Consider the following 20,718-nt stretch of genomic DNA (forward strand, 5'->3'; position numbering starts at 1 on the left):
TTCATGCTCCTCGGGTAGATTTAATTACAGAAAAGGGGGAGGGGTAGGCAGGCATTTTTCTCTCTAGTCACCTAAAAACAATTCGCAAAGCACAATGCTATGTTTAAAAAGCACAGACAGCTTCAAGGGCTTAAACAAATTTAAATATGCGCTCAGAACTTAAGCTCCCAAGAAGAAAATGGACCAAAGATGTTGAGAGACAATTCATCTAAGAGGTACTGCGATGGGGTGGGGGTGAGGGTGGAATCCAGGTGATCCAAGGGACCCAACCTTCCTAGCAGCCAGTGAATTGAGTGGAGATGCCTTTTTCCCCTTCTGACATCAGGAAAGAAAGAAAGAAAAAAATGTAATTAGGGATCATTTTCCCGTCTTTTTAAGAAGACATGCCCCACCTTGAGGCTGTAGCAAAGAACGGTACTATGGTCCCCAGAAGAGTTTTGTTTTCTCTTTCAAAAGAGGTTTCCAAGGGGGCTTTGCAAAATTGTGAGGTGCTCGGCCAGATGGGTGTGCTCCAAGGGAGGCAGCTTTGGAGGGACTCGTTTGACACCTTTCAAGAGGCTGCAGCACAACTCATCTACGTGTGCAGGTTTGCGTGTCCCAGTCTCGATCCACACAGACCGTAAAAATCTACCTCCACGGCGACCCCACTCATTCTGTTATCGCTGTCTCCTGGTGAGCGGTTCCGTTGTTGACATACTGTATCCAAAACATTGCTGGTTTCTAAATAGTAGTTTCCCTGCGAGTGGCTGCCTTCAGTTGATTCATGTAAATTACATTGACATAAATATTTATGCATATGGAAAGGGGCTTTTTCATGTTTCGCTGAAGCATCGCACCTTTTGGACTAGCAGTTTCTACCGAAGTAAATAGGCAGCAGGGAAGTGTGTAGCCGCAGCTGTGCAATGTGGAGCTGCTCGTGGGCATGTGTGGTAGGCAGAGTATCAGTAGCAATGATACTGGTCAACACCGGGAAGGCGTGTAATTGCCCAGAAATGGACCCTAACACCCGTTTTAAGAGATGCAGCCAAACCACAAAGCTGGAGGCCTCTCCCTCCGAGCTTGGTCTCCACTTGGACGAAACAGCCCCCAATTTGTCCCTGTGGGACACAGGCCTGCCTTGTTTGGAAATCAGCAAAGTTTAGGAGCCCACAATACCTCACATAACTCTGTGTACAGTAACGGGGAGTGGAAATAGGGCTGTGAGCACGCACAAGCCGACAAGTTATAAATATAGACTACTCTCTCAATTCCTCTTCAGTTAGTCATGAGGGGACAGTGTGAGTTTTATAAACTTATAAGGAATATACAAACAGTTCCAAATTTAAAATAACTTGGAGTAATTTTTAAGTGTGTGAAAAGAATATATATATATATATTTTTTTCTACCCTGTCCATTTACGCGTCTGTGACAGCAGGTACCTCGTGTGCTCAGGCCTGGTGGTCACAGAACTGGGGAAGAGTCTCAGAAGAACTCCTCATCAAGTAGGGATGTTTCTCCTCCTTTTTGGAGAAAGATTCAAGGAGAGCTGGAGGAGGGGTGAGAGGTGTGAGACCCTGTGCTCCCGTGTGGAGAAGCCGGCAGAGACCCCAGAGCAGGGGCAGGTCCATGCTCCCGCGGCTCTTTCCCTGGTTTTCCCTCCTATTAGAACTTGTTTTGTATTTGTAAAAACTTTTTATACAGGCTTCGAATGTGAGTTCAGCAGCAGGAATCTTTGGAAGATGTTAGAGTACATTAGGATAGTTTGATTTTCTAAAGAGTGTATTCTGTTTTATAAACACAGAAGCAGTGGAAATCAGGCCCGCCCTCCCCTCTTAGAGCCTGACTTTCTTCCTCTCCTTTTCCCTCCTTCTAGTCTCTGGAGGCCTTTCTGTGAGACAGCATCGACTCCTCCAGAGGCGAGGGTCATGGGGACACCTCGTCTCCATCAGGCAGAGCCGGCAGGAGGCTCTCAGACTTGGGGACCCTTCCTCCACAGACTGTGTGGCTTCTCCTCTCATTTCCTGCTATCAGAGGATGACAAAGTTTAGTCAGCGTGACAGGTTCACGTCTTTCTCCCTTTGGAACAGATCCAGACCGTGAATAGATCCTGGAGTCCAAACAGTTGATGGAAACGTCAGCTTCTGGTCACCATACCTGTGTTTCTGTCACAGCACAGGAACAGCAGGGCTCGTGGGGCCAGCGTTGTGGCCTGCGGGCCACCAAAGTCAAAACTTAGGAAAGGAAATGCAGGGGTGAGGGGCCGACACACCACAGCGCAGACGAACCTGGAATATGTCGTCCCACGTGGGAGAGCCAGACGCAGAGGCTCATGTGGGCCCCGGGGACCAGTTTCGGAGCAGACACTTTCCACGAATGTTGGACTGGGGGCAAGGGGTGGCTTCCAGGATGATTCAAGCACATCGCAGTTATTGTGACCTTTACCGCTACTGCCGCTACATCAGCTCCGCCTCAGGTCATCAGGCATTAGATCCCAGAGGCTGGGGACCCCTGGTGTAGTATATGATTCAGTTTGTATGAAGTGTTCAGAAGAGGCAGATCTCTAGCGACAGAAAGTTGATCGGTGATCGCCTGGGGCTGAGAGGGGCCGCGGGGCAGGGGAGGGGTAGACAGCTTCCTCTTTGGGGTGATGTTTGTACAACTCTGTGAATATGGTAAAACCCTCTAATTTGTACACTTTAAAGGGGTGAATTTTGTCTGAGCTCTATTTCAGTCAAGCTGTTATGAAAATTGTGAGGGAAGAAAATAAAAAATCACAGCACCCACAGTAACCAAAACCAGCAGTTTAGCCAAAGGAAGATTCCTGGCCTGCCTTCTGCCCCTCGCTTAGCTTTTGGTGTGAACTGGAATCCTGCACTGTGTCTGCACTGATGGCTGCTCTTTCTCTACTCCTCCTAATTAGCTCTTGACATTTTTATTTAATAATGGTGCCCTGAATAACCTCCCTCCTGGCTTCTTGGTTGCCTTTCTTCTTTTTCTTCTGTTTTCTCAATAGTCCGCCCAGCACTGCATCTTAGATCCTGGAGACGACGTTGGTCCAGTGTTACTTTCTGTGGATGGCCATTTCTTTTGCTCATTAATGAAATCCTCATAGATGCCTTTAGTAAGCTAGGATGAAACATATCCGCAAACATCGTAGCTTACCTGTGTACGGTGTGTGCTAGTCAGCAGGGATCTACTTGGAACTTGGCTATTTCTGTGACCTTAGACTATATATGTTTATGTGCCCAACTAAGGGGAAGACACAGACCTGTTTTTTCTTTTTCCTGACCAAGGTTTGGAGGCTTGCTCAGACATAGCCATTGGCAAAGAGAGTGAACTCTGGTTATCTAATCTCATGAGTAAGACTTGTTTGGGTGAGAAGGGTTCTGTGGGTCACTGAGTCTCCCCAGGTCTGGCTGCTCTGGCTCCTGACAGCACTCTCATATGTGTGGCCGCCTTTGCCCCACAGAACGCGCCCTCAGCGCCTTCTACAACAGGAGCCGCTGCTTCACCATTGCAGCTAAGCACTGAGGACTGCTGATAGACTCGTCAGGGCTCAGCCTTTGAGAGAGAGAAGAATGTCTTTGAGAGTTCTATTTGCTGTAACCCAGTTAATAGAGAATCACTGCAGATGGTGACTGCAGCCATGAAATTAAAAGACGCTTGCTCCTTGGAAGAAAAGTTATAACCAACCTAGACAGCATATTGAAAAGCAGAGACATTACTTTGCTAACAAAGATCCGTCTAGCCAAGGCTATGGTTTTTCCTGTGGTCATGAATGGATGTGAGAGTTGGACTGTGAAGAAAGCTGAGCGCCGAAGAATCGATGCTTTTGAACTGTGGTGTTGGAGAAGACTCTTGAGAGTCCCTTGGCCTGCAAGGAGATCCAACCAGTCCATCCTAAAGGAAATCAGTCCTTCAGACTGATGCTGAAGCTGAAACTCCAATACTTTGGCCACCTGCTGGGAAGAACCGACTCATTGGAAAAGACCCTGGTGCTGGGAAAGATTGAGGGCAGGAGGAGAAGGGGATGACAGAGGATGAGATGGTTGGATGGCATCACTGACACAACGGACATGAGTTTGAGTAAACCCTGGGAGTTGGTGATGGACAGGGAAGCCTGGCATGCTGCAGTCACGGGGTCTCAAAGAATCGGACACAACTGAGCAACTGAACTGAACTGAATAATTAGAGGGCTTCCCAGGTGGCGCTGTTGGTAAAGAACATGCCTGCCAGTGCAGACAATTTAAGAGACCCGGGTTCGATCCCTGGGTCAGGAAGATCTCCTGGAGCAGAGCATGGTAACCCACTCTAGTATTCTTGCCTGGAGAATCCCATGGACAGAGGAGCCTGGCGGGCTACCGTCCATGGAGTCACAAAGATTTAGACATGACTGAAGCGACTTAACGCACACACCAAATAAATAATGAGTGCTTAGTGGGTACATCATCCTTACTATCACCTGCATGCTTGACTTCTCCAGAGTATCATGTTTTGTGTTTTGTCCTTCCTCCAGACTAAATGGTTCACCTTAGGGGGAAGAAGAGGATGTTGAGACTGGTGGTTTATTTTTTCCTGGTAGGTGCCAACTTGCAGAGAAAAGTGGCATGAGAAGAGCCCCCTAGCCTTTTGCTCTTGGACAGCAGAGCCTGGCGAGAACTTCATGCCAGCATGGAGCAGAGCAGGGGAAGAGCCTGTCACCCAGTCAGAGAGATCTGGGTTCCAAGCCCAGGTTTCCAGCTTGATAGTTATTCACTTGGATGGTTAATAGCCCTGGAAAGTTTTAAAATCTCTGTGCTTCCATGTGGGCATCTACCAATGAGCATAATGCTACTGCCCCATGTGATTGTTAACATTAAGTTAAATAATATATATAAAATTGAGTCCTGTGTTTAGACTCAGAATGCATTCATGTAGGAGAGACTCCAGCAGCTGTTGTGAAAGGAGGACAGGAGTGTTAGGTGGTTAGATGGTCGGCATGAGCTAGCTGGGTGTGACGATGGGAGTTACGTTGAAGGGCATACAGAAAGCCCCCGAGCATGCCGCCTCGGTCATGGAAGACCGCCGCTGGGCTCAGTGCCCCGGTGCTACAACTGCTCAGACTGCTTCTGCAGCCTTAGGTAAGTTGTGGACAGGTGTTAAGGAACAGTGATGTCCGTGTGTGTTGAATGAACTGTGGCTTGAGTCTGGCCTTCAGGAGGAGGCCAGGATCACAGCCTTGGAATTTTGAGACTGAGCAATTGTCCAGGGCTATTAAGAGTTCAAGACACCTGAATGAGGCCTCGAGGGAGCGCCCTACAGGAAAACGCATCCTGGGTGGGGGTGAGGAGGAGCTTGGTCAAGCGGGGTGCGGTCGGGCAGTAGCACTTTTTCTCAGGGAAGAACTCCGCGCAGCACTGCTGTGAGGCTCGCCTAGGTTTCTGAAGAGCAGTGCCTCAGACGCGCACGGGATGATGGCCTCTTAACTTTGTTTCATCTCTGAGGATCGGGGCTTGATGAAAGGCAGACTGTGGCTGCAGAAGCCCTGGTGTGTTTGAACTGAGGCAGATCTAAGGGCTCTGGGAGCTTCCCACAGGAGGGTCTCTGCTCCTGTGTGTTCTGAAGCCACCTCCAGGCCCCTCAGAAGGAGTGAAGGCTGGAGAAGTCAGTTGATGGGAAGGCAGGGGTGAGGAGGGAGGTGTATCACTTCCTGCCCCCTCTGCGTGCCTTGGTGCTGCAGAACGTCCATCCGCTGACCCAAAGATGCTCAGTCCAGGGCCCTTCCTCTTAGGAAGGAAGAGGACTTGAAGCTGCGTCTTGAAAACCCCTTGAAAGACTGCAAGGAGGAACTCCTCTGTGCACTCTGGACTCGGGAGAAGACGAGCGCTTTCAGGCTCACTAGTTAATCAGTTCAGGAGCCATGGTCTCTCTTTATTAACCAGCCTCTGCAGGCTCCCGAGAGCTCTGTTCTGGGGTCTTCCTGCGTGCCCCTGGGTGCCTTCCCCATGCTCTAGTGCTCATGCTAGCCTTGATGCTTCCAGCAGAGAAACTGAAGTTATCTTCAGGTTCTAACCATTACGTTGTCTCTTAGTCTGGCCACTACGATGATAGAATGTTTTCTCCTGCACAGGAGGTGGTTTCTTTGGCTTCAAGAAGAGAAAGGTTAGAGGGGACGCAGCTCTTCTTTCTGAATGTCTCAGACACCAGGGTTACCACCCGATTCCTCCTAATGGCTACAGTTTTCCAGGCAGACAAGGCGGCTGAAATGAACTGGGGTTTCTAGGCAGTGATTCTCTGGAGTTTTCCGGTACCAGTTTTCAAGACGGTCAAGACAGATTCTTCTTATCTTCCTTTTGAGAAAATTGTGCTTTACTCAGTATATGTATGTATGATTTATAAATATATATACACATGCACACATATGCGTGTGAGTGGAGCTCACACACTGTTGTGCCAGGTTTATTTTCATTTTATTTCATGAGTCTTAGCATTTTCGTGTAAGCCTGCTTTTCCACACTAGCTGACGTATTTAGAGAACTCCAGACTAAAACACCGGGGTGAGACAGCTTCATCTTGAGCCCGGGAAGCCTCGTGGCTCCTTTCCTTTCTACCCCTTGGATGGTTTCTCTTCTTGGACTGGGGGATGGGAGAGGAGTGTGTGCCTGAGGTCAAAAGGCAGGAGAGATGGAAGGGTACTTGGCAGGATGAAAGGCCATGGGCTCCATGGCCCGAGGTGGGCTCTCCCTGACCCTCTCTGAAGTCCCTCACAGCTCCTGGATAGATGGGACACCCTTCGGTCCAGCTGGGACATCCCATCAAGGTGGCCCACCCACCTTCGTGGCTGAAAGGACCAGCATGGAGCTCCAAAAGCGGCAGGGCCTGCGGGCCTCAGAAACAGCTGTGGGGGCGAGCCTCTTTCTGCCCTCGTGCCTCAACTCCTGCTGCTTGAGTTGATGAGCGAAGAGGAAGCAGTGAGGCCCAGCCTTGCCTCTAGGTCCTTGGGATCACGTTTGTGAGGCTTGGAAGAGGAATCCTGTAAATGCGTTATTATCCTTACTCAAGACTGAGCTTTGTGTTAGGTCTATCAAGGAGTGGAGCAGGGAAGACTAGAAATGTGGGACCCAGAATTCACAGGTGAATATACGGAAATCCACGTGGGCGGCTTATTTTAAGAGAACATAGGTATTGGAAAGGCGCAGGGACTCTAGGCACTGCTGGGACCCGTGGGTGGTGGAGGCCTGCGGATCCCGGGTCCTACCGGGCCCCAGGGCGCGGCATCCACGCAGTCCCAGGATTTCCCCATCCGTGCTGCTGCCCCTTGTCTGCGCCACTGCCAGGGCTTACTGGCCCTTTGCTTGCCCCTCTTGTGTTCCCGCTGCCGTCCTCAGGAGCTGGGCTCTCTTACCTGCAGGACCGGGCCTGGCTGATGTCTTTAACGGTCAAAGGAGGCTTACCCATCCTCCCAGCGAGCTGGCTCAGAGGTGTCTGGAGGAGAGGCCTTGGGTGGGCTTCTGGCTATGCTGAATGGGGCACTGCTGTGAGTTCAGCGGACACAACCAGGGCTCTCCTCCCTTTCCCTCCCCATGGTGTCTGGTGGAATCAGCTCCTCTCCTGGCTAGGCAGGAAAACCACAAACTCTCTCTGGACCACGTGTCTCCCGGATGTACTTGGGAAGTTGAAGTGTGTTTTCCTGGAGTTATCAGCCATTCACTCTAGTGCAGAGTGATGCTTGTCTCTTAGGAAAGGTACCCTCTTTTTATGCAGAACTGCAGTATGTCCCTTAGGATACCCAGAAATACCTAAGAGAACCCTACACTAGTCTGGATTTTGATACAGAAACTTGACCTTATTTCAGCGTCCATGAACTGGTTCTGTCCTTTCGAAATTATTTGGGATAAAATGTTTGTGTTTTTTAAACTTCGTGTGACTAAGTGGTCCCTTTCCCATTTTTTTCTTCTGTGAAGAGGTTGAGTATCTCCATCTTCTCTTCCAAAATATGCTTTTAAAAATAGTTTCTCTGAAGTAAAGATTGTTAAAGAGCTTATTGGCAAGAAAAGAAAGAAACGTTTTTAAAATCCCTAGAAAGAATTTAATAAGTACAAGGACTCCAGGGAGGGAAGGAGAGAGTTAAAGCTTGATGTATGTGACTTTTTTCCTGTTCCCCAAAATGAAGATACTGAGATTTTAAACGCAGTGCCTCATTTTTAGGGGATTGTGGCCCTGAACGAATCCTTTCAGTGCAGACGCGGGACCTGTTGTTAGCTTTCTCAACAGTTTACATAGGCGTTTGTTTTTATTGTTGGTCATTGTAAAACTTCCAATGACTAGAAAGATCTCGGGGGCAAAATCCATTTGCTTCCGCCTGCGTGTATTTGTTAGTTTATAGCGCCTTCCGTTTCCCTTTTATTCTTAGGAGCAGAAATGCCTGCATCACGCTAGGTGTGCTCCGTATTCATGGAAGCCAAGGAAGATGTTCCTTCCTTTCTCCCATAGCTCTGTGATTGGAAATTTGGTAACTGTACTAAATTTTAAGTTTTGGCACTCGTGCGGAGCAGCCATCCGTCTGCTGGCTAGACACACTGCCCGGGGCTTTTCAAGAAATCCCTTAATAGTCCTGAACACTAATAATATTTATATACATTGAGATGAGGCAAAATTTACAGCGGGCTTCTGGGGCTGGCTCCAGGACTCTCTAATCCTGAACTTCCGCGGGTTCTCCTGCCCGCCTCCCAGAGCCCTCGTGGACCGTGCTGCAGCCAGGGGAACTCTGGCTTCCACCCCTGTGTTTGTCCTCCAGCAAATGGTCCCCTTTCTCTCTCTCTCTCTCTCCCCATCACACCCTGATTTTATTCCCCCGAAGTATCTGATACGTGTTTGTGCACAGTGGCGTCATGTAACGTGAAAGATCTGTGATTGTGATTTGTGATCCCTTCAAGAGGAATTGTTCTGTCTAGAAACAGGATTTTACCTAATTTAAGCTTTACCGAAATTCCTTCTGAGGCACCTCCCATTGCTGAAACAAAACCCTACCTCCCTAGCGCGTGTGTTGCTGTGGCAGGAGTTGGCTAACGGTGCGGTTCCATGCAGGGCACCCCTGGAGAGGGTATGCTGCGGTGGACCGCTGCCCAGAGATGCCATTTCCAGTGGAACAGAGAGCAGGGTGCAAAACATTATCCACAGATAGTTGGTTAGGTTTTTTCCTCTTTCTCATACTAGAAATGCCCAACATTTACAGTTGAGTCTAAGCGTACCCAGGGCATTTTTATATGCTTTTAAATGCTTTTAGTCTTTAGCACTACATTAATACCTATTTGATATTGATGTCTGCTGCTCATCATTTTATTGATATGTAACATTTTATTTAAATTGTGAGCAAGGAAAAAAGGGTTTTACAAGTAGATATTGTTCCTAGTTTGTCTCTGATGATGAGCATCATCCTCTTAGCCTCTGTTCGTTCCTCCAAACACAAGCCTGGTGGTGGCTGACAGCCAGTGAGCAGCCCTGGGGCCTTCAGCACTCTGAACGGGGAGTGTGTGCTCAACATGGCAGGTCTGTGCTACGACAAATGAGCATGGTTTCTACAGGTACTTTCATTTTTAGCCCTGTGAACCTCACAGATCGATTGTATTACGTGAACTCGGTAGGGACGGTAGAACATTTCTGCTCTGGCTTGATCCCGCTTCTTCTAGCACGACCCCCTCTGGCCATCATACCCTCTGAGCTGCTGCCAAACAACCTCTTTCTACCATGAAAATCAGACCGTTGTGTTCTCCTGCCCGAAATCTTCAGGGATGCCCACTGTCCACCACTGAGCCAGAGTGCCTTGGACAGGCTCCCAAGGCCTCTCTGAGCTGCCCTCCTTCTCTCTCCCAGCATCACTTGTTACTGGATCCCTGCCATTTTCACGAGCACCCACTTCTCCCATCGCAGCCACTTAATTGCTTTTACACATGATTTCATCTGTTCCTCAGCTTTTAGCTTTCAGCTCCAGCCTTTCAGACCTATGTGAAGCCTTCCTGGGCACCCAGGTACCCAAGGCAGGCTATGTACCACCACTTGACTCCTGTGCTTACATGGTATATTATCCACCCCTTAAGAACAGGGTCTGGCACACAGCTGCAGTGCACGCTCAATGAACAGTTGCTAGGTGGATGATTAAATGAAGGACAGGTAGACTTATTTTCCCTTGTTTTTAGTTTAAAAACCTGAACTTAGGATTTCCAAAGTTATTCTTTCTCTAGATCTTGGGCCTTGAAGTTACCTGGATATTTTGAACTTAAATAGTCATTTAATCTGTGTTTACTAGATCAAGTGTGATATCTAAGAGTCAAGTGTGTGGCCTGTGTGTGTGCATTTACTACGGATACAAGTTGGTGTTATCAGCTTCAAGATGATGCCTTCCATAGACACAGCATTTTAGGAACTCCTACAACAACATGCTTTCTTGATGTGACTGGAGACAGTTCCTCCTTGTAATTGATTGGGTAGATTAGCTTTTGGAAACAGCCAGAAATCATTGAGAGGCAATTCTAGTAAACGACAGTGACATAAACCAACAGCCACTGTCTTCTTTGCTCATACGTGGCTCTGAAGGCACTTCTCAGCTGGCATTTGTTCAGCTGCGTCTAACAAATAGTAGGCACTTAAACACGACACAAGTTTCTTTCTTATTCCTGTAGAGAAGTCTAGAGGTAAGCGTCCAGGATCAGCCTACTGGGTGCACAGTCGTGAAGGACCAAGTCCCTTTGATCTTGCTGCACTGTTCTTAATGGGCCACCTCACGGTCTAGTACGGCTGCTTGAGCCTCAGCCATTATACCTGTACCCTAGCCAGCAAGGATGGCGGGCATACCCCCTTTGTTTGAAGCACTTTTCTGGGAAGTAAGTTCCACCCCAAACATTTGCTACTAGCTAGAGTAAACTAAATGTTTACTCACAAGCTAGAACCTAGGTTGCTTTTAGCTACAGGAGTGGCCGGGAGATGTAATAGCTAGCTAGGTCGCAAAATGCCCAATTAAAAATCAAGATTCTATTACCAGAATAAATAAGAATGAATAATGGAAGATCACCTGTTTGTCTCAGTCAAAAGATGATCAGAGGAGAAACCTGCAAAAAATTTTTTAAGCCTGACAGTATCATGAGAATTGGTTTCTTCCGAGGTGACAGTATTCATTTGAATGTCCAAGTTCTGACAGCTGTTTTTAAATGCACCTTTTGGCAATAAAATAGGTACTCCTGCCTGCAGCTACCAAATGTGTATATTGGTACCAACTTACCAGAGGACAGTTCAACCCAGCAAGGCTAACTCTGGAAATTGATTCTATTGAAATAATTAAGAATTCTCATGAAGACTTATGGTCCTAATAAAATGTTGGGAATAAATGAAATGCCTAATAGGAAGCTGATTACAACTTATGATGTGCTATACTACGGGATGTGATGCAGCTGTTAAATTATTGTCGAAGTCACAGTATGTTATGCCAAAAAATGCTTTTAGAATGACTTGATCCTTTTTTATAGATGTTTACATTTGTGTGTGTGTGTACATGCATAGAGAATGATCCGGTGGGAGAGTCTTCATGGAGGTACTGATAAGGTGCCATTGTGGACAGGCAGACGAGGTGTTCACTGTAGTTTTTAATCTAATTTCTGATTTTCTTCATCTTTTTTATTATAAAGAAAAACGAATAGAATCTTCACTAAGTAATGCATGTCAGAGTCAATAATCTACGTATTTAAATAATTTTGTGTTTTCCAACTCGTGGAAAAAGTAGGAAGCAGATAATGTACACCAGATTTCATAGTTTGTTGACTTACACTTTATTCTATAGTAAGGCTAACAGAGAGTTAGTAAGGCACCTTTGCTAGTGAGGCACACTGCTCTAAGGCCCCTTGAGTGTGATCCTTCTGGCATTGTTATAGAAATAAATGCCAGCTCATCTATTTGGGACAAGACTTGTGGTTCTCTGGCTTTTTTCGATACTCCTTTCACTTATCTTTAACATAGAAGGGCTCACAGGAGATGGTTTGTAATGATATCTTATGGTCCTCTGGGCTGGAGACACTGCCCACCCATCCACTCTTATATGTGAGAAAAACCATCAGACATGGGGGCTTCTCTGTGATCTGTTAGATTGTGGCACATGAATATGTTAATATCATTGTTTATCTGGGGTGAGACCTTTGGTATGGTACAAGCAGATACAGACTTTCTAGAGCTAATTTGTCCACCCGTATAGCATCACCTTCAGCACACTCGAGTTTTAATCATTTTTAAAAATAAATGAGCATTTCTGCATACTATTTAAAGATATTTACAGATATCAGAAATAGTAAAAGATATTTCAGGAAAGAACACATGCAAAATGCAGATTGAGGAGCGCATATAACGCCTTCTAAAGTCACAATAAACTGTATGGTCCACTAGTGCTTCCAGAGTACCACCCATGCCCCAGGTAACCGTCTAAGATGGGGGCTGCTGCCCTGTTTTGTAGACGAGAAAGAGGATCAAGGTCAGAGATCGTTAAGCACTCCTCCAAGACCAAAAAGAGTCAACTAGGAGAGGCTGGATGTTAAACCCTTCTCACCTGACTCGAAATGCAGAGTACTTGCTCCCTGCCCCAGCGAAATTCTCAACATGTGACACTGGGGATTCAAGCTTTGGGCCCCCGCGGGTGGCTGGTGGCTTGGGGGTTGCTGCGTGGGGGCCCCGGCGCCCAGCGGCCTCACACCCTGCCTGTCCCCACAGTGTGTCCCAGCGCGTGCGGGAAGCGGGCGTGCACGGAGACCCACGAGTGCTGCCACCCCGAGTGCCTGGGCAGCTGCAGCGCGCCCGACAACGCCACGGCCTGCGTGGCCTGCCGCCACTACTACTACGCCGGCATCTGCGTGCCCAGCTGCCCGCCCAACACCTACCGCTTCGAGGGCTGGCGCTGCGTGGACCGCGACTTCTGCGCCAACATCCCCAACGCCGAGAGCAGCGACTCCGAGGGCTTCGTCATCCACGACGGCGAGTGCATGCAGGAGTGCCCGTCGGGCTTCATCCGCAACGGGAGCCAGAGGTCAGTGTGGGCGCGGGAAGGCGCGGCTTGGCTCCATCCGGGCACGGCCTGGGGGAGGCTAAGGGAATCCGGGGCACTGCGGCGGGCCGGCGTGACCCCGGCTGCTGATGGCGCCAGGCGCGGTGGGCAGGTCTTCTGGGTTGGAAGCAGCCCGCCTGGAGGGTTGGAATGAAGTACCTGATTTGCTGGCTCAGGTCCCAGGCGGCCCCTGACTCCCTGTGCGCGTGCGGGGCTCTCCCCCAGAGCCCGGGGATAGGGGAGACGATAGACTGAGGTTTTCTCACCTCCAGGGCTGCTCAGCGCTAGACCAGTGAAGGCTTTGGAACTGCGGGAGGGGAGACGGAGTAACCCCACCAGCATCCGTGAGGCAGTGAGCAGGCATAGGCTCTTACCACTCCGAGCAAGCAGTATGCTCCATCACTTGCTGCACACACACACACACACACACACACTCCATCATATTGCTACACACACACACAGACACACCTTAGCGCTGGCTTCTGCCCTCCACTCGGCGCAAGCAGTGTGCTCCGTCCCTTTGCTGCGCACACAGCCTTCACGCTCCCTCAGTTTTCTCGATGTCTCATTTTCCTTCCTGGACATTAAGCTTTGGAAGCAGAGAAGTTCCGGACAGCAAACAGCATCCCTTTCGTGCATGCCAACCCGACTTCTGTGAAGCTGTTATTGGTTTTAAGTTTTTGAAAAAACAGTGCCAGGGTTCTTACGAAATGCAGGACTATAACCCTGCAAGCAAGATAAGGCTTAAGATCTGGAGTTGTTGGTCCCGTCTCTGGAGCAGAGCAGAGAACTCTCAAGGAGTTCTTCTGATGGAATGGACTAAAATGCCTGCTTCATGACTACACCAGAGGAGCCTTCCATTTCGGGTTCTTAAAAAATAAAGCTATTCTACAAATATAAAATACCGCTGGAAAAGGAAATCTTCATTTTGAGTGTAATGTGTAATTTCCCTTCTGTTTGCTGCCTTCTGTTTCTGCAAACCTCCTCAAGCAAGTCTTGGTAGAGGGGCATCTGTTTCCGGTGTAATATTTGGAGATGTTGCTCCTTCCGTAGACTTAACTTCAAATCAGAGATAAAGCTCACGTTGTTCCATAATATTAAATGCAGAACACTATGCCTGTCATCATTGCTGTAACGACTGTAATAGTAAAAATTACTCCAAATACTTTAAAATGGTAAACGTGCCAAGGATACTGGTGAACTGTGGAGTATACATATTCCACCCAAAATAAGTCTGCCACATTTTGCTCACATTTTATTGGCAGCCCTAGAACTTAAAAAGGCTTTGTCAGTCCCTGGGCAGTGCCTGGAACCCAGTTTAGGCTGCGTCACAATTCCTGCCCAGACTCACAGGACTCGGACGCAACTTTAGCCACTAAATCGCCACTGTCACGGACTTTGGCCACTAAATCACCACCGTTGCGGTTCCTCCCCAAGCTGGGGGCTGAGATGGGGCAGCTGGTGCATGGCCCCGGGGCTCATAACTGCTTTGTCCTGCTGGAGTGTTCCTTTTGATGCTGGAGGCATTCAGTTGTTTGCAGCCGCCATAGCTGTGGGTGAAGTAGGGGGCGCTGTGCGCCATGACCTCTTCTCCTGTAATTCATTCTTTGAAGAATTAAGCTCTTATTTTTCCTACTCATGCTTGCAGTCAGTTCAGAGTTACAGATCTACCTTTTTCACTTTAAAATAAAACACCATCAAAAACTAATAACACCCCCCCAAGCCTTTAAGGCCTATTTGACACTTATTTAAAGTATTTATTTTTTAATACTGTTTATACCCTCTCTGTACCAGAGTGGACTTGAGGAAGCTTAAACTATAAACATGTAATCAGAGCACTTCCTTAGAAAAACATTTTTTAAAGTGCTAGCTGATTCCTAGACATTTTAAGAAAGGTGTTTGGTTCAGAAATTGCTATTTGAATAAAATGTCAGGGGAACAAAACACACACTTAACCTATAACCCGGAAGTTAACCCTCCTGAACATTTATTCCAGAGAAACGAAAACTTAAGTTCCCACAAAAACATGTACACAGCTGTCGGTAGCAGCTTTAACAGCCAAAGCCTGGAAATAGCACAGATGCTCCACAGTAGGTAAATGGCCAAGCAAACCGTGATCCATCACACCATGGAATATCAGTCGGCAATAAAAAGAAACAAGCTATTCAAACACACGCAACACGGATGGATCTCAAGGACATTATGCTGTGGGGGAAAAAAAAAACAGTCTCACAAGGTCACACACCAGATGATGACATTTATGTAAGATTCTGAAAATAACATCATTACCGAGATGGAGAATAGGTGAGTGGCGGCCCCGAGTTAGAGGCGTGGGGGCAGGATGACCGAACAGGCCGCACACGGGAGGTGCTGCTGGGGACCGGCCGGCTCGTTGCAGTGATCACTCCGGTGATGAGGTGGCGTGGGAGTGTATCGCGCCTGTGTGTTCCCTGGGCTTGATGTTGCATTTTCATGGTGCAGGATGGAGCCGCTGGGGGGAGCTGGGTCAGAGGTACACAGGACCCTCTGTACTATTTTGTAAGTTTTTGTGTGTCTGTAATTATTTCACACCAAGGTTTTAAAAAGGCAAGTGGGGCATTATATGGTATGTGGGTAAGTTAGAAGCAATAAAAGACCAACAGGGAATGCCGAGGAAAACCTGCTGCAAACTCTAGAAGCGAAAATGTTGTGACGTCAGAGAAAGGGGGTACCTCCATTGCTGTGGTCGGCCCATTTCCTCTGGAGACCTTCCCTCCTGTCTTCCCAACATGAAATAAGAAAAGAGTAGGAAACCTATATTTATCTGTAAGCTTTTAAACAAAGCCTTTCATCTTTGCCTTAGATATACAGTAAAGTTCAGTGATGGAGGGCGGTACTTAATGCTAAGCGCTTTAACTTACACTGCTTTCCTGGATGTTTCTCACTTATCTTCGTGAAGTTTGAAAGATCATTCAAGAATAATCATGTAACTATAGTGGCTCTCCAGTTCACCATCCCATTACACACACATCCCATAATGTTGTATCATTTGTTCTGTTTGGAAATTGACCCAGCGTCCTGCAGGTCAGAGAGCTGGATTCGAGTTTTGTCCGCTATTCCCTAAATAAGGAAAAGTACCAAGGTCACTCGCTAGTCCCTGGCTGTTGGTGGGTTTGTGGCATGTTCAAGATTGCATGTGAAATAGGAGCTCATTACAAAGCAATGGAAGTTCCTGTTTTTATTGTGTATGCAGCAAAAACAACATTTGGATCAATTTACAAGTTTCTGCCAAACACTGTCAAGAAATTATTTCAGTTGTGCTTTAGCAAGAAAATAATGGATCTGTGCTACAGCACGTGCCCTCTGGAATCACCCACTGGGCCCCTGGCTGCAGGAGTTAGCTTTCAGTCAGCGGTGGGGACACTGCTGTCCCTTCAGTGCCCCCGTCCACTCTCCCAGTGGCTCCTCCGGGGTGCGCCAGCAGGGCCCACGACCTCAGAGAGCAGCTCTGTTCTTCTTGGGATCCCCTGGTGTCTCCCTTCTGCAAGGCTGTTTCTCTCACGTGGGACCAGCTGGCTCACCAGCCCCAGCCTATGATACACACATGCCTCAAGGGTGTATCATGTGTTTTGTCTGGAAACAGGCAGCACGCTTTTCCTTTGTAGGCAGTTTCTCCTTTTGATTGCCGTTTGAGTGGCTTACCCTGGGGAGGCTTGGCGATGAGAAACAGTACGACCACTCGAAGGCTTCTGCCAGTTGCTTTCTGTCATGTGGACTATAAAGACACCTGGAATAAAAGCGTATCTTGTAAGAATTTTCGTAATGTGGGAAGACAGACTCAGCTCTCAGTGTGTTGGGTGGTTTTATTTTTAACAGCATGTACTGCATCCCTTGCGAAGGCCCTTGTCCCAAAGTGTGTGAGGAAGAAAAGAAGACAAAGACCATTGATTCTGTCACTTCTGCTCAGATGCTCCAAGGATGCACCATCTTCAAAGGCAATCTGCTCATCAACATCCGACGTGGCAGTAAGTATTCCTGCTTCCTGGAAGAGAGGGCCAGACCTCTTGCTTTCCTTTCGTTGAGCTTTTCCTCCTCATCCATGACTCACAACTAAACTATGGGCCTAGAAAAACAACATGGTGTGTAAGCCACATGCTCAGGGCCCCTCCTTTGAGCGTCCCTCAAAGATTAAAAAGAGAGCAGGAGATCAGTCGGCATTTTAGCCATGGGCACAGCATTTGTTTCTGCGTAGGGTCATCCCTCATCTCTCTTAAGTCACATCTTATGCAGGATATTCATGTCTCAACACATGCAAACCTCAGGAGAGACAGATGGATCAGAGGTGTGACTCAGCAGTCTCCAGCCAGAGCCAAGGCCTCGGAGCTTTAAGTCCAGAGAGTCTTGGTTCCTTGGATATGTGGAAGAGAATGAGCAAGGGAAGGGTTTAATGATATCAGTTTAAAGTTTATTCAGTCCAAAAATGGCCCATCTCCAAATTTACTTCTGACAACCAAGAGAGGTACAGGTATCTTACGTCAGCATGCATCCGAAGCTTCAGTCTCACCACCCCCTGTAGGATTCCCCACTATTTGCAGTAGGTGGTGTTCTGCGCAATTGCATTTCTGAAGGTTGACTTATTTGGTGATATTTTCAGTTCTGATCTGTAGTTGACAAAGGCTTCTAGTAATAGCGCCTTAAATTCTCTACCACTGGAACCACTTGATGAAGGCACTGATAGTTTCGTAAGCTTGGAGAAATATAGTAAGAAGGTGTTGAGGTTGAAAGGGACTTTTTTCCTAAATTCTTAAAAAAAAAAAATTTATATGGTTTGAGGGGCTTCCCTGGTAGCTCAGATGGTAAAGAATCTGCCGGCATTTCAGGAGACCTGGGTTCCATCCCTAAATTGGGAAGATCCCCTGGAGAAAGTCATGGCAACCCACTCCAGTATTCTGGCCTGGAGAATCCCATGGACAGAGGAGCCTGTTGGGCTACAGCCCACGGGGTCACCCAGAGTCGGACACAACTGAGCGGCTCAGCACAGCACACAGCATTCTGTGCATTTACTTTCCCTTAATATTGATACTATTTGTACAATGAGTGAGTGCTGGTCTCAGGATTTAGAGATGGCAGCGTCAAGCTTTCTGCTTAGCTTTTTTGAATTTTGGATAGCCCTTGATTTTCACAACACCTTTCACCCCTTCGAAACAGAGGTAACTGTATTTCCACACAGCTAGAATTTTATTACTTTTATGGTATTCTGAAGTTTTGTTCTTTTTGCTCTTAACTAGATTTCCTAATTTCTCAAACGGATTTCTTCATTTCCTAGAACATACCCTTTAAGTGCCTAAAAGTGTGAGTCGCTCAGTTGTGTCCAACTCTTTGTGACCCCATGGACTGTAGCTCACCAGCTCTTCGGTCTGTTGAATTCTCCAGGCAGGAATACTGGAGTAGGTTGCCATTCCCTTCTTCAGGGGATCTTCCCAATCCAGGGATCGAACCCAGGTTTCCTACATTGCAGGCAGATTGTTTACTGTCTAAGTGCCTAACCCTTCTTTTATTTTCATATTTCTGTCCTCAAAATAGGAGAAGGAAATGACAACCCACTCCAAGATTCTTGCCTGGGAAATCCCATGGGCAGAGGAGCCTAGTGAGCTGCAGTCCATGGGGTCACAAAGTTGGAAATGGCTGAATAACTGAGCATGCACTCATGCCTCCTCAAAATATTTTTTAAAGCCTTTAACTCATAAATCAGGAAGTACAGTTTACTACATAGTTTGAGGAGAAATTGGTACATATTTGTGTGTGATCATGTAATGTGGCTTCTGGTTCATGTCCACTGCAGGCAGTTGGTTGGACATCTTATTGGAAAGGCCCCTCCTCAGCCTTGACTGAAAGGCGTGAGTCCCACCACGTGTTTAATTCAGAATCTTTTCCTTGAAACATCGACTGTAGGCAAATGCTAGTCTTTACAACTCGAATTTCTCCATTTCTCTTGGAAAACCATCACACTGTCCAGAAACATTGGGCCTTGCCCTAGAGGACAATACCCTTATTCTTTGATGTTTATCAGTTGAAAGCAAAACAGAACCTTTTATTAACTAAGCCTTCACAGGTCATACACAGTACAATTCCATTGGTTGAACCACACTCAGTTCATTATAGTATGCCTTGTAATTTTGGCATAAGTTGAACTGAAGCTTATGCTTTTTATTTACTATGAGAAAAAGTCTGTAAGAGTAAAGAGAATACACTGTTCATACATCTTGTCATTTTTGCACATGTGTTAGCAATGATGTTCCCAACTCTTTTCCACCTATGAGAATCATGTATGTGCATTATAGAAAATTTAGAAGCGTAGAAGTGAATTATTGAAAATTACCTGCCAGTAACCATTGTTAATATTTTGGTGCATTTTCTTGCAGTCTTAGTAAGAGAGAGTCTTTAAATATAGATCCCTGTATCTTAGGAACTAGGAATGCAGCAGAAGCAGTTCCTAGTGAGACTGAGAAAACATTGTTTGTTTAGTCATGCCCTTCTACTGTGGAGGCAGCGCTGTTGACAGAGCATATTAGAGATGTTCCCTGGATGTGTCCGCCTTAGCTAGTTGGCAGTCTGGTGTTTATGATTTTACATTCTGTTAATCAGCCTGGGAGCTGCAGTCCTCAGGCTTCTAGAAACTGCCTTCTCCCCGCCTCGGGGGCCCATCCCAGGCATTGGGAGTTGAAAGCCACGCTTAGGGAAGCACGTTTTTGACCACGGGCAGGGATCCTGGGAGGCCTCGTGTCTCGGGGCACCAGGGAAACAAGACCTGCGCTTAAGTGCTGTCCACACGGGTCTGCGAGAAAACATGCCTGTGCCCCTGTGACAAGGCGCGCAGTAACCCTGTCCCCCTGCCACAGATAACATCGCTTCGGAACTGGAGAACTTCATGGGGCTCATCGAGGTGGTGACGGGCTACGTGAAGATCCGCCACTCCCACGCCTTGGTCTCCTTGTCCTTCCTGAAGAACCTGCGCCAGATCCTAGGGGAGGAGCAGCTAGAGGGGTAAGAGCTCCGCGTTGCAGCAGCTGATGCTCTCTCGCCGCCACATTCGCACGCTGCCTTTAAGGTTTTCTCGTTAAAAAGAAGCAGCCGTGCTCGCAGTGGGGGCACCCTGCGTGGGGCTGCCTCCTCAGTCAAGATTCTGTCCATCCTCGTACCTGGGTCCTGACCCATCCAGGGATGGGTGTCTACCTGTGGCTGCCAAAGCAGCAGACGGGGACGCGGCGGGGACCAAAAGCTCCGAGAGGGGGGCTGAACAGCTCACCTCTCCATGAAACCATCGTCCCAGGCCCCTTGCCTCCCTCGGGATGCTGTGGTCCACTGCGTAAAAGCCATTCCACCTTTTCAGATGTGTTGGAATGCCAGAAATATGGAGGCGTATGAACAGTTCATTTTGTTACAAAGAAATCTTGATTCACAGAATTGTTGCTATTGATCAGCTCATAGGATTTGCGCTACTGATAGAACGTTTGCCTTCTGCAGAGATGGGCTTTGTGATAAGGGTTTTAGCTTCACCCAAGGCCATCCACCGCTTGAGGAATGAAAATGGGTGCTTCGACCGCTGTGCACACGTGGGCAGCTTCCCTCCCGAATTCCCCCTGGGTGTTCCTTTGCACGTGCGCTTCTCTTCACAGGCTCCCCTTCAAATATAATTCTTGCA

At 47.6% G+C, this 20,718-nt stretch overlaps 1 protein-coding gene across 1 annotated transcript in view; it reads left to right on the forward strand.

Moving 5' to 3' along the window:
• IGF1R (insulin like growth factor 1 receptor) overlaps positions 1-20,718 on the forward strand; it is a 298,490-nt gene that overhangs the window by 227,170 nt on the left and 50,602 nt on the right. The window contains exons 3-5 of the mRNA XM_069559224.1: positions 12,707-13,019; positions 16,893-17,041; positions 19,916-20,060. Of these exons, the coding sequence (XP_069415325.1) occupies positions 12,707-13,019; positions 16,893-17,041; positions 19,916-20,060 (607 nt within the window). The remainder of the gene's footprint in view (positions 1-12,706; positions 13,020-16,892; positions 17,042-19,915; positions 20,061-20,718) is intronic.

Source organism: Ovis canadensis, chromosome 18, assembly GCF_042477335.2.
Source record: "Ovis canadensis isolate MfBH-ARS-UI-01 breed Bighorn chromosome 18, ARS-UI_OviCan_v2, whole genome shotgun sequence".
In the NCBI taxonomy this organism is placed as follows: Eukaryota; Metazoa; Chordata; class Mammalia; order Artiodactyla; family Bovidae; genus Ovis; species Ovis canadensis.